Genomic DNA, 13,813 nt, shown 5'->3' on the forward strand with positions numbered 1-13,813 from the left:
TCTACTGTTTTTCTGTCAAACACAGTTCACCTCATGGTTTGGACACGTTTAGTCACTGGAATATTCCAGGTCAAATGAGCCATCAGTTCGATGAAAATTGCCGAAACGTTGCCTCATCTGTAAATAAATTTCACTTGTAAGACAGTGTGCGGGGTTTTCTTTTCTAGTACTACTACCAGCGTCATGTGCACCTGCTACAGAATCTGATTTGTCCCGATATCATTAATTTAAATAATGGTTTATACGGGAGTTCTAACACCTGAGCTCAGAAAAAACACTTTGCGAGTAAAATCGAGCAGAGATTGTATATTTTAATAGAACTGTCATAATCCGGCTTCAAATATGAATTTTAAAAAGCAGCTTAAAATGGCCAAAGTTTGGCACAGAAAACACGCCTAAATAAACAATGAACCTCGACCCGGATAAACTCGACTCTGGAAGGGCATCTGATGTAAAAAAGAAATAATGGGGCAGTTTTACCACCAGAGGGCGCCAAAAACGGATTGAATTCTTTGAGTTTTCTTTCAGCATCTGCAGCAGGAAGTCAGCGGTTCGGCTCTTTGTCGGATGCCCTCCCTTATGCCACGATTTGAAGCACACAAAACGTTTGAGACACGTGTTTAAGTTCTTACAATCACAGGTTTTATTCCTTTGGGTCGAACACATAAAACAGGAAACAGTGGTTTATCTGGACACAAGGCGAAGTATTATTATTATTGGCACTAAGTTTTTCCCTTTTCACACTGGAAACGTCGAAAACCACAAGCTGATGATGACACAGGTTTAGAGCCCGGAACGTTCAAGAAAAACTTTATACAAAAACAGACAAACGCTCAAGTTTGGGTCATTTTTCTAGACACGATCTCAAACACTGACAGTTTTAACATGTTATTAGTTCATTTCAGGCTCAATCTTTTAAATTACGGTAAGTGTTTTTGTCTTCTTCTTTGAAGCTAATTATCAGATATTTTGCGCTGAAGCGATTTGACCCTTTGGCGTTAAACTGATTCAAACAGTGAAATACATTTAAAAAGATTAAGATTTTATTAAATTAAAATCTATGTAAACAAAAAGAAATGATAAAAACGCTGGTGAAGTGCTGCTTCAGTCCTGGTTTAGACCCAGTTTAGTCCTGGTTTAGACCCAGTTTAGTTCCATCTCAGGACCTCATTATCAAGTCTTTCTGACTCTTCGCTCCAGTTAATCGCGTGGCATTTCGATTGGTTTGTATATTATTATAACGAGTTCTGTCACGATTAGATTTATATTTGAATATTTGGACAGTAAAAAGTACACCAGACTCGAGGTGGAGACGGCGAGCGCTTCGAGTCGTTTCATTGGTCGATGGCGTCTGGTTCTTTGAGTGTTTCATCTTGAGATTTGAGAGTGAATCGTGCATTAAACCTGCTTTTTTCACTTAAATACTCTGATAAATCTGTGAACGCTCTGTCCAATCAGAGCTCAGAGTCTTTAGTCCAATCAGAGCTCAGAGTCTTTAGTCGTCTTCACTCTTTAACTGTGACACTCCTGAAGTCTAGAGCTGGACCTCCTGGACCCCCTTCCTCCAGACTTAGGGTCTTAGTCCCAGACCTCGGCCTGGACCTCGGCAGCACTTCTCAGTCCTTGAGCCAGATTTGGTCTCTGTAGCACTTCTGGTCTTTTTTTCTCCAGTTAGTAGTCCCAGGTCTCGGTCTGGACCTCGGGGTCGCTGGACCTCAGCAGCACTTCTTGGCCCTCTTCCTCCGGTCTCGGTCTCGTTGCGCGCTGATGTTGACGGTGCCTCTCTCCCGCTCACGCTCTCGCTCCGCTCGGTTCAGATTCTGGATCTTGGTCCGAAGAACCATGTGACTGAACTCCATGAACATCTGCAGAACAAACAACATGAACATCTGCAGAACAAACAACATGAACATCTGCAGAACACACAACACGAACATCTGCAGAACAAACAACACGAACATCTGCAGAACACACACAACATGAACATCTGCAGAACACACAACATGAACATCTGCAGAACAAACAACATGAACATCTGCAGAACACACAACACGAACATCTGCAGAACAAACAACACGAACATCTGCAGAACAAACATGAACATCTGCAGAACACACAACACGAACATCTGCAGAACACACAACACGAACATCTGCAGAACACACAACACGAACATCTGCAGAACACACAACACGAACATCTGCAGAACACACAACACGAACATCTGCAGAACACACAACATGAACATCTGCAGAACAAACAACATGAACATCTGCAGAACAAACAACATGAACATCTGCAGAACAAACAACATGAACATCTGCAGAACAAACAACATGAACATCTGCAGAACAAACAACATGAACATCTGCAGAACACACAACACGAACATCTGCAGAACACACAACACGAACATCTGCAGAACACACAACACGAACATCTGCAGAACAAACAACACGAACATCTGCAGAACAAACAACATGAACATCTGCAGAACACACAACACGAACATCTGCAGAACACACAACACGAACATCTGCAGAACACACAACACGAACATCTGCAGAACACACAACACGAACATCTGCAGAACAAACAACACGAACATCTGCAGAACAAACAACACGAACATCTGCAGAACAAACAACACGAACATCTGCAGAACAAACAACACGAACATCTGCAGAACAAACAACACGAACATCTGCAGAACAAACAACACGAACATCTGCAGAACACACAACACGAACATCTGCAGAACACACAACACGAACATCTGCAGAACACACAACACGAACATCTGCAGAACACACAACATGAACATCTGCAGAACAAACAACATGAACATCTGCAGAACAAACAACATGAACATCTGCAGAACACACAACATGAACATCTGCAGAACACACAACATGAACATCTGCAGAACACACAACATGAACATCTGCAGAACACACAACATGAACATCTGCAGAACACACAACATGAACATCTGCAGAACACACAACACGAACATCTGCAGAACAAACAACACGAACATCTGCAGAACACACAACACGAACATCTGCAGAACACACAACACGAACATCTGCAGAACACACAACACGAACATCTGCAGAACAACACGAACATCTGCAGAACAAACAACACGAACATCTGCAGAACAAACAACACGAACATCTGCAGAACACACAACATGAACATCTGCAGAACACATAACACGAACATCTGCAGAACACACAACACGAACATCTGCAGAACACACAACACGAACATCTGCAGAACACACAACACGAACATCTGCAGAACAAACAACATGAACATCTGCAGAACAAACACGAACATCTGCAGAACACACAACACGAACATCTGCAGAACACACAACACGAACATCTGCAGAACACACAACACGAACATCTGCAGAACAAACAACACGAACATCTGCAGAACAAACAACACGAACATCTGCAGAACAAACAACACGAACATCTGCAGAACAAACAACACGAACATCTGCAGAACAAACAACATGAACATCTGCAGAACAAATGTTATGGTTCCCCCTGAGAACCATGGCCTCGGATTTGGAGGTGCTGGTTCTCATCCCAGACGCTTCACACTCGGCTGTGACCATCACACAGTACCTTTTGGAGCTTTGGAGCTACCTCGCAGCCCAAAGTGTTTCTTTATAAAAAAACGTCCCAGTGCATGTTGCAGGTCCGAGTTTGATGGAGCCATCAGGACAACATCGTCTGCAAACAGCAGAGATGAGATCCTGTGGTCCCCAAACCCAAGTGGGCGTTGAAGTCCCCCAGTAGAACAACAGAGTCCATGGTCGGTGCACTGTCCAGTACCCCTCCCAAGGACTCCAAGAAGGCCGGGTACTCTGCACTGCTGTTCGGCCCGTAGGCCGCCACAACAGTGAGAGACCTGTCCCCCACCTAAAGGCGAAGGGACGCGACCCTCTCGTCCACCGGGGTGAACTCATATGGCGGCTGAGCTGAGGGTCTATAAGCCCACACCAGCCCGCCGCCTCTGCCCGCGGGCAACACCAGAGAAGTGGAGCGTCCGGCCCCTCTCGAGGAGATGGGTTCCAGAGCCCAAACTGTGCGAGGTGAGGCCGACTATATCTAGTCGATATCGCTCAACTTCCCGCACAAGCTCAGGCTCTTTCCCCCTCAGCGAGGTGACATTCCATGTCCCCAGAGTTATAGTCGTCGAGGCCCCTGCCGTCGACTGCCGCCCAGATCTCTCTGCACCGGCCCCTTATGGATCCTTCTGCGGGTGGTGGGCCCACGGGAGGACGGCCCCACGTTGCTCGGCCGGGCCCCGTGGGGAAAGACCCGGCCACCAGACGCTCGCCACCCCAGGTCTGGCTCCAGGATGGGGCCCCGGTGACGCCGATTCGGGCGACGTAACTGGCCTTGTTTTGTGCTTCATAGGGGGCTTCTGAACCGCTCTTTGTCTGACCCGTCACCTACGACCTGTTTGCCTTGGGAGACCCTACCAGGGCCCTAAAGCCCCCGACAACATAGCTCCTGGGATCATTAGGGCGCTCAAACCCCTCCACCACGTTAAGGTGTCGGTTCAGAGTACTTGTATACTTGTTCCCCCTGCTCTGGTTTACTTAGTAACCGCATTTTAAGTACCTCTTCCACGTTGATGTTTTCTTTGGCGCTCGTCTCGAACACGCGCACACCGACCGACTCGCCAAACCTCACGGCGTCCTGCGTTTCCACTTTCCGCCTGGAGGGGTCGTCGCTCTTGTTTCCAACTGAACGTGAAAAAAATAATGATAATAAGGTTCCTCCACCCGCCGGGCGCACGCTGCGCCCGCCGGGCGCACGCTGCGCCCGCCGGGCGCTCGCTCCACCCGCCGGGCGCTCGCTCCACCCGCGACTCACCCAGGATCTTGCAGACGTTGTCACAGTTTTGGGAGATTTCGTTGAGCCATCGCTTCACGTTCACAAACGACTCGGGGTTCGTCACGTCGTACACGATGATCACACCGTGTGTGTTTCTATAGTAACTGAAGACAAACACACTCAGGTTAAACATAATGTAAGTCCAAAGCGGGACTACAGCGGGACTACAGCGGGACTACAGCGGCACTACAGCGGGACTACAGCGGGACTACAGCGGGACTACAGCGGGACTACAGCGGGACTACAGCGGGACTACAGCGGGACTACAGCGGGACTACAGCGGGACTACTGCGGCACTACAGCGGCACTACAGCGGGACTACAGCGGGACTACAGCGGGACTAATGCAGCACTACAGCGGCACTACAGCGGGACTACAGCGGCACTACAGCGGCACTACAGCGGCACTACAGCGGCACTACAGCGGCACTACAGCGGGACTACAGCGGGACTACAGCGGCACTACAGCGGCACTACAGCGGGACTACAGCGGGACTACAGCGGGACTACAGCGGGACTACAGCGGGACTACAGCGGCACTACAGCGGCACTACAGCGGGACTAATGCAGCACTACAGCGGCACTACAGCGGGACTACAGCGGGACTAATGCAGCACTACAGCGGGACTAAAGCGGGGCTAATGCGGGACTAAAGCGGGACTAAAGCGGGGCTAATGCGGGACTAAAGCGGGGCTAATGCGGGGCTAATGCGGGACTAAAGCGGGGCTAATGCGGGGCTAATGCGGGACTAAAGCGGGACTAAAGCGGGATTAAAGCGGGGCTAATGCGGGGCTAATGCGGGACTAATGCGGGACTAATGCGGGACTAATGCGGGACTAATGCGGGACTAATGCGGGGCCAATGCAGCCCCTGTAGACGCGTCCCGTACGTGGAGGTGATGGTCCTGAAGCGCTCTTGTCCCGCCGTGTCCCAGATCTGCAGCTTCACTCGCTCCCCGTTGATGTCCACCGTCCGGATCTTGAAGTCCACTCCGATGGTCGTGATGTAGCTGCCTGCGAAACACAAAAAGGCCACAACATGCTTCACTCCGGGGCGTCGCCCGCATCTCTGGATCTGCCCAGACTCGTCTGAAGAGTTTTATAGAAACCAACTCTCTCTGATCACACTTTGTGAGAACTTTCGGTTGCGACTCACCGGAGAAAGAGTTGTCTGCGAAGCGAAGGAGGAGGCTGCTTTTCCCCACGTCTGGAAAGCAAACGGAACACAACGTGAGACAAACGATTTATGGACAATCGTGATAATTCCAGTTCACACGGAGCGAGAGAGATGGAGGATTCTGCGGTATGTGCGAAGAATCGTCAAATTTGAGGCGGATTCATCGCGACCGATCGATTGAAATGACTGTCGACTTATTTAGTAACGGGATGATGTTGAGCTGGTCCAGAGGCAAGCTCCAGAACGTTCCACGAGGTGAGAAAAGACGTTCCACGACTCAGACTAGGGCCATGACTGCAGGAAAATGACGCGCAAAATGCGCAAGTTTGAGTAAATTTGAACGCTTCACTTCAACTTCATCTGGTTTTTGCGTTCTAAACTAATTAATCAAGCTAATAATCCCTAAACTGATCAATCTAAATCTAAATGACGGGTCAGTCAGACGGTCCGTGGTGAGCTCGTTCCCTCACGATGATAGGCCTGGATACGATATCGTGACACTCGCTTCGTGGAAACAATCGATGTCACGCAGGCAAACGACTTTAGGAAATGTAAAATCTGTGCATCTCAACTGTTGGATTCTGTTTGAAGTTCACAGTTCAGATCTGTGACAAGGCGAACACGTTCTTAAGAGGTTTAAGTCGTTGAATGAATGCAAGTAGGACAAGTTTAAAGTCATACTGTGGATTATTTCAGGCGACAGACCATACACAGTGCACCTTTTTAAAGAGGTAAAGTGCAGCATCACAAATGGGTTAAATGTTTTATAAATTGCGTTTCAGGATGTGTTTGTTACATTTGATGGAACTCAAACCCTCAGACTCGGAGAGAACGCCGTGTTTAATGGCGCGTGCAGTGTAGATTTTATTATATTTGGCATGGAATGATTTAGAGTCAACACGAGACGCGGAACTCGAGGATGAAAACTCGAGGCCGAGCCGGAGGAGGTCAGGAGCAGGAAAGTGAGGAACGGTCAAGTACTTATTCTACGGCGTTCTTGAGATTAGGGACGTCAACAATGTTTAAATTGATAATCAGGATTTAAAATAATAACTGACCGTTTTAGAAGTGTTTTTATTCATTTAAACTAAAGTACGAACATTGCAACCGTTTCCAACACTGCAGCGTTTGCCCCGAATTGCGATGTATTTAGTTTGTTTGCGGGCAATAGACAAAAAGAAAACGATATTCAGACAATGTTATGTCGACGCAACAGAAATGTGACTTTGAACTCGTTAGTTGAGGTTTAATGATCAGACAAATGCAAAATGCCCGTCAAATCATCAACAATTTTCATTTCTATCAGCTCTTATTGAAGCATTATTTACTAGAAACGATAAACTCGATGTTCACAACAATCACATCGTTGTCTTTATTTCCGCCTCTATTTATGTCAGATGTTTTTCCCCAGATTTATCACGACGTGCGAGTCATTTGTCTCCAGTGGAAAACCCCCGTAAAGGCGTGTCACGTCTAAATCCTTTACATTTATGAGCCGTGTGTGTGTGTGTTCTAGTGTGTGCGAGAGTGTGTGTGTGTGTGTCACATTTAAACAAGCTTCAGTTTCTATTAAAAGCTCTGCCACTGGTAAAACGAGGGCCCCTCCCATTATTAGAACACATGTCTGTATGAGTAAATGTGTGTGTAAATATATGTAAAAGTGTGTGTAAATGTAAATATATGTAAAAGTGTGGGTAAAAGTGTGTGTAAATATATGTAAAAGTGTGTGTAAATATATGTAAAAGTGTGTGTAAATATATGTAAAAGTGTGTATAAATATATGTAAAAGTGTGTGTAAATATATGTAAAAGTGTGTATTGTATAAATATATGTAAAAGTGTGTAAATATATGTAAAAGTGTGTATAAATATATGTAAAAGTGTGTGTAAATATATGTAAAAGTGTGTATTGTATAAATATATGTAAAAGTGTGTGTAAATATATGTAAAAGTGTGTATAAATATATGTAAAAGTGTGTGTAAATATATGTAAAAGTGTGTATTGTATAAATATATGTAAAAGTGTGTGTAAATATATGTAAAAGTGTGTATAAATATATGTAAAAGTGTGTGTAAATATATGTAAAAGTGTGTAAATATATGTAAAAGTGTATAAATATATGTAAAAGTGTGTGTAAATATATGTAAAAGTGTGTATAAATATATGTAAAAGTGTGTGTAAATATATGTAAAAGTGTGTGTAAATATATGTAAAAGTGTGTGTAAATATATGTAAAAGTGTGTATTGTATAAATATATGTAAAAGTGTATAAATATATGTAAAAGTGTGTATAAATATATGTAAAAGTGTGTGTAAATATATGTAAAAGTGTGTAAATATATGTAAAAGTGTATAAATATATGTAAAAGTGTGTATTGTATAAATATATGTAAAAGTGTATAAATATATGTAAAAGTGTGTATAAATATATGTAAAAGTGTGTGTAAATATATGTAAAAGTGTGTAAATATATGTAAAAGTGTATAAATATATGTAAAAGTGTGTATAAATATATGTAAAAGTGTGTGTAAATATATGTAAAAGTGTGTAAATATATGTAAAAGTGTATAAATATATGTAAAAGTGTGTATAAATATATGTAAAAGTGTAAATATATGTAAAAGTGTATAAATATATGTAAAAGTGTGTATAAATATATGTAAAAGTGTGTATAAATATATGTAAAAGTGTGTGTAAATATATGTAAAAGTGTGTAAATATATGTAAAAGTGTATAAATATATGTAAAAGTGTATAAATATATGTAAAAGTGTATAAATATATGTAAAAGTGTGTATTGTATAAATATATGTAAAAGTGTATAAATATATGTAAAAGTGTGTATAAATATATGTAAAAGTGTGTAAATATATGTAAAAGTGTATAAATATATGTAAAAGTGTGTATAAATATATGTAAAAGTGTGTGTAAATATATGTAAAAGTGTGGGTAAATATATGTAAAAGTGTGTAAATATATGTAAAAGTGTGGGTAAAAGTGTGTGTAAATATATGTAAAAGTGTGGGTAAATATATGTAAAAGTGTGGGTAAAAGTGTGTGTAAATATATGTAAAAGGTGTGTGTAAATATATGTAAAAGTGTGTGTAAATATATGTAAAAGTGTGTATAAATATATGTAAAAGTGTGTATAAATATATGTAAAAGTGTGTATAAATATATGTAAAAGTGTGGGTAAAAGTGTGTGTAAATATATGTAAAAGGTGTGTGTAAATATATGTAAAAGGTGTGGGTAAATATATGTAAAAGTGTGGGTAAAAGTGTGTGTAAATATATGTAAAAGTGTGGGTAAAAGTGTGTGTAAATATATGTAAAAGGTGTGTGTAAATATATGTAAAAGGTGTGTGTAAATATATGTAAAAGTGTGTGTAAATATATGTAAAAGTGTGTGTAAATATATGTAAAAGTGTGTATAAATATATGTAAAAGTGTGTATAAATATATGTAAAAGTGTGTATAAATATATGTAAAAGTGTGGGTAAAAGTGTGTGTAAATATATGTAAAAGGTGTGTGTAAATATATGTAAAAGTGTGGGTAAATATATGTAAAAGTGTGGGTAAATATATGTAAAAGTGTGGGTAAAAGTGTGTATAAATATATGTAAAAGGTGTGTGTAAATATATGTAAAAGTGTGGGTAAATATATGTAAAAGTGTGTGTAAATATATGTAAAAGTGTGTGTAAATATATGTAAAAGTGTGGGTAAAAGTGTGTGTCAACATATGTATGTGTGCGGGAAAAAAAATCCACTTTTTTTCCTCTCACATTTTCCATGACCTGATCTCAAAGATATGAAACACTAACGACCCGTTTCTCTCACAAATCTGTTTTAACGAGCAATTATCATAAGATTATGACTCCGCCCCCCTCAGAGGCGCGCTACATCCAGAAGCTGATGAGGTCACGTTGCAGCGGTGTGCCTGAGGCTGGCCACAAGGGTCAGGGGGCGTGACCAGAGACGTGTAAATCTGACCATGTGTGACCGGGGCAGGAAGTGGAGCTCTGCGTTTTCACAGCACTTCCTGCGCTCGACCTTCACAGACAAACTGAAGGTCACTCACTGGAGTCTCCAATGATGAGCAGCTTGAACAGGTGGTTGTAGTCTTTCCCCGCCATCGTGACCACGCCTCCAAACAGAAACACTGCGACTCTTCCTGGACTCTTCCCTCTCGGGCGTGGCGTGGGGGCGCGGCCCGTGCACGGCTCATTCCGCGCCGCTAGCTGCGGGCCGCTTCACGCTCCATGACGCGTCGCGGGGATGCGTCCCGTGAAGCTCATCGCCGGACGCAGCGCCGGGACGTCCTCGCCTTTGTTACCGCCGCAGGACGAGGAGGTTTTATCGTCCGTCACACTTTTTATGAATAAATGCGTAAAGCAGTTCCTGTTTTGTGGCGAGTTCCCGGGCGCCACTTCCTGGTCCGGTTTTAAAAAGGAGCTGAAACAGAGAAACAGAAAAGACAGAAGTCACAAGTGGGTCAGAGTTAAGAAGGCGAGCGGCGGCGAGGGACATTCTGGACTCTAAAACATCGAAAGATGTTTTATAACAAAGACTGTGGCGTTATTAAAGCAACATTTCAGATTTTCATCAATCACACACAGCTACACACTTTCTCCGTAAAGATTCCCCCTCGAGAAGCATTCCGTTCACATAGTAACATATTTCAACCTGTTTTTTGCTGATAATGTATTTAAAAAGTCTCAACACAAATGATCGTTTGACTAAAACAACAGTTGCAGCGTGAGCCAGGAGCGCTTTAGCTGGAGGGTTGTCTCTTTAACACGTTCAGGTTCATGATGAGGCTCCATTGACCTAAAGTAACAACAGTCGAGTCACAAATGGCTTCCTCCTTTATCTGGCCACGCCTGGTCATGTGAGCGCGGGGGGAAAGAGCGAGTGTGGAGTTTACATCCAACTGTGACCGTGTGACGTTTCGCAGCGACATCGAACTGTGGGTGTCGCCTGTGGTGGAGATCTTAAGACCTGGTGGTATCTTTTGGTCATGGCGGTGACCGCCATGCTAAACCCCAAAGATTGGGGTGAATATTGAACAAAGGACTTTTATCACCGTAGTATTTTTTGGTTCTTACGATCACATTGTGACCTGAATAATCACGATTAACCTCATAATCGTCAATCCCTGATCCAGACTCAAACTCTGCTTTACAAACGACACTAAAGCCAGAATAAAACAGAACAATGAAAATGTCAGAGAGGAAGATGAACATGTCAGAGGAAGATGATGAAACATGGATGGTGAAAGTGGTCCAGAGGTTGAGCTTTAATGTGCTGTGTCATTGTCAGTGTCGAATAGAAACAAGGGCTCCTTCCTTTTTGTTCACGCCCTTTTCATTAAACTTCCTAAAATGATAAACAAACTTATGTCTAATGTTTGACTTTATTTTCAGGACTTCATAAACATTGATGTGTGTTTGTCCAGAAAGAGTCGACATTTACCACTGTTAGCTAACCATATTTATTATTCATATTTTGTATTATAATCATAATAATAACAACAACTTCATGTTGCAGCTTATCCCTGAAGCATGGGATAAGCCCCGCCCTTTTCCAGGCTCAGGACGAGTGGCACGCGCTTTAACCCTTCTCACTGTCATGGAAACGCTGAGCCACCCCCCCCCCCGTCACCTCGTGGACTCTGGTCTCACTTAAAAAAGGAAGTAGTGACCAACCAGAGGCGGGTTCCACAAAAACAGGAAGCGCTCCCCTGGTGGTGACGCTGGCACACGGCGCCGACGCAACACTGAAGATGAAACGCTTCATCTTCTTCTTCTTCTTTGGTGTTTTATGGCCGTTTGTATCCAAGTGTCACATTACGGCCACGTCCTAACGTGTGGATGACTTGATGACATCATAACGTGGAGCGTCCTTCTACGGAGCTCATCATAAAACACAATGTAACCCTTGGATACCAACCGCCATAAAACACCAAAGAAGAAGACGTCATAAAACACACCGGGTCGACCACATTTGTATTATTCCATTGATGTGGCGATAGTGACAAAAATGAACATTGATATTATTTTGTAGCGTCTCAGACAATACTATGACAACACAACATTCTACACTTTTCTCACGTCCAACCAGGAAATAAGAGAAGATATTCCTTTATTGTCCACACATGGGGAAATTTCATTGTTGCAACGCAGTAGATACAGAGGAAAAGGACAGATAACTTAAAGGAAGTTTAAAAAACACTCTTAATAGAAGAACTCTTAAGTACAATTATAAACTTTACACAAACAGTCAAACTGGGACAAGCGGGACAAATGTTGAGTCAAATCTGAAATATAATTGTGTTCAGAGCGTTTTAGTGAAATGTGAAGTTTAACATGTTATAGAGACTTTAAATCAGCTCTTTTTGTGAAAATGTGCAGTTTGTGACGTCTTAAACACGGCCGGGAGCACATTTGTTTTACTTGCTTTAGTTTACGGAGAAAATTGCATTTGTCTTTCAATAAACACGGATTATACGACGATGTAAGACGACTGATAAACCCTTTAAAGCTCCGTCGTCTGAATGTTCCAAAGTGAGGAATAATTAACACATTTCTAATCACTGACTGATGTTATTAGTTCTAAATGTTTCGGCTTTTAAGTCTTTATAACCAACATAAGCATTAAATCTGAATTACCAGGGAACAAATGTCCGTACATTTGTGTTTCTACAAAAGGATGGGGGAAAGTGATCAGTTTCAAGCCTCAAATTTGTCTTTGAGCTTGACAAAAGTATAAAAGTATAACATGTGGTAAAGTATGAAATATAGCTGTAGTCAAAATTTAAAAAAATTAAATTGTCCTGTAAAATAAAAAATAAAATGTGTAAGAAAATCTGGATTTTGCCTCGATCAGAAATAACGTTTTGAACTAGAAAATTTGCAAAGGCTGAAGCCATTGCTAGAGTGTCTGCGTCTCTCACTCTCTCTCCCCCACACGTGTGTGTATCTCCCTCTCTCCCGACTGGCTCCGTCACAAAAGCCTAAAGAATAAAGCCTAAAGAATAAAGCCTAAAGAATAAAGCCTAAAGAATAAAGCCTAAAGAATAAAGTCTAAAGAATAAAGCCTAAAGAATAAAGCCTAAAGAATAAAGCCTAAAGAATAAAGTCTAAAGAATAAAGACTAAAGAATAAAGTCTAAAGAATAAAGTCTAAAGAATAAAGTCTAAAGAATAAAGCCTAAAGAATAAAGTCTAAAGAATAAAGTCTAAAGAATAAAGTCTAAAGAATAAAGCCTAAAGAATAAAGCCTAAAGAATAAAGCCTAAAGAATAAAGTCTAAAGAATAAAGTCTAAAGAATAAAGCCTAAAGAATAAAGCCTAAAGAATAAAGCCTAAAGAATAAAGTCTAAAGAATAAAGTCTAAAGAATAAAGTCTGAAGAATAAAGCCTAAAGAATAAAGTCTAAAGAATAAAGACTAAAGAATAAAGTCTAAAGAATAAAGTCTAAAGAATAAAGTCTAAAGAATAAAGCCTAAAGAATAAAGTCTAAAGAATAAAGTCTAAAGAATAAAGTCTAAAGAATAAAGCCTAAAGAATAAAGCCTAAAGAATAAAGCCTAAAGAATAAAGTCTAAAGAATAAAGCCTAAAGAATAAAGCCTAAAGAATAAAGTCTAAAGAATAAAGTCTAAAGAATAAAGTCTGAAGAATAAAGTCTAAAGAATAAAGCCTAAAGAATAAAGTC

At 41.7% G+C, this 13,813-nt stretch overlaps 1 protein-coding gene across 1 annotated transcript; it reads right to left on the bottom strand.

Moving 5' to 3' along the window:
* Positions 1–619: 619 nt before the first annotated feature.
* Positions 620–10,307, bottom strand: LOC140358053 (ras-related protein Rab-35). Its single transcript, XM_072442700.1, has 6 exons — positions 10,179–10,307; positions 6,080–6,130; positions 5,814–5,937; positions 4,905–5,029; positions 4,650–4,774; positions 620–1,865 (listed from the first exon to the last, which is right to left on the bottom strand). Exons 1-6 carry the CDS (start codon positions 10,231–10,233, stop codon positions 1,716–1,718), a joined length of 630 nt encoding a protein of 209 aa, XP_072298801.1. The 5' UTR covers positions 10,234–10,307; the 3' UTR covers positions 620–1,715.
* Positions 10,308–13,813: the final 3,506 nt, after the last annotated feature.

This window comes from Eucyclogobius newberryi, unplaced genomic scaffold, assembly GCF_026437365.1.
Source record: "Eucyclogobius newberryi isolate DKJ021-1_F unplaced genomic scaffold, fEucNew1.0.hap1 SCAF_13, whole genome shotgun sequence".
In the NCBI taxonomy this organism is placed as follows: domain Eukaryota; kingdom Metazoa; phylum Chordata; class Actinopteri; order Gobiiformes; family Gobiidae; genus Eucyclogobius; species Eucyclogobius newberryi.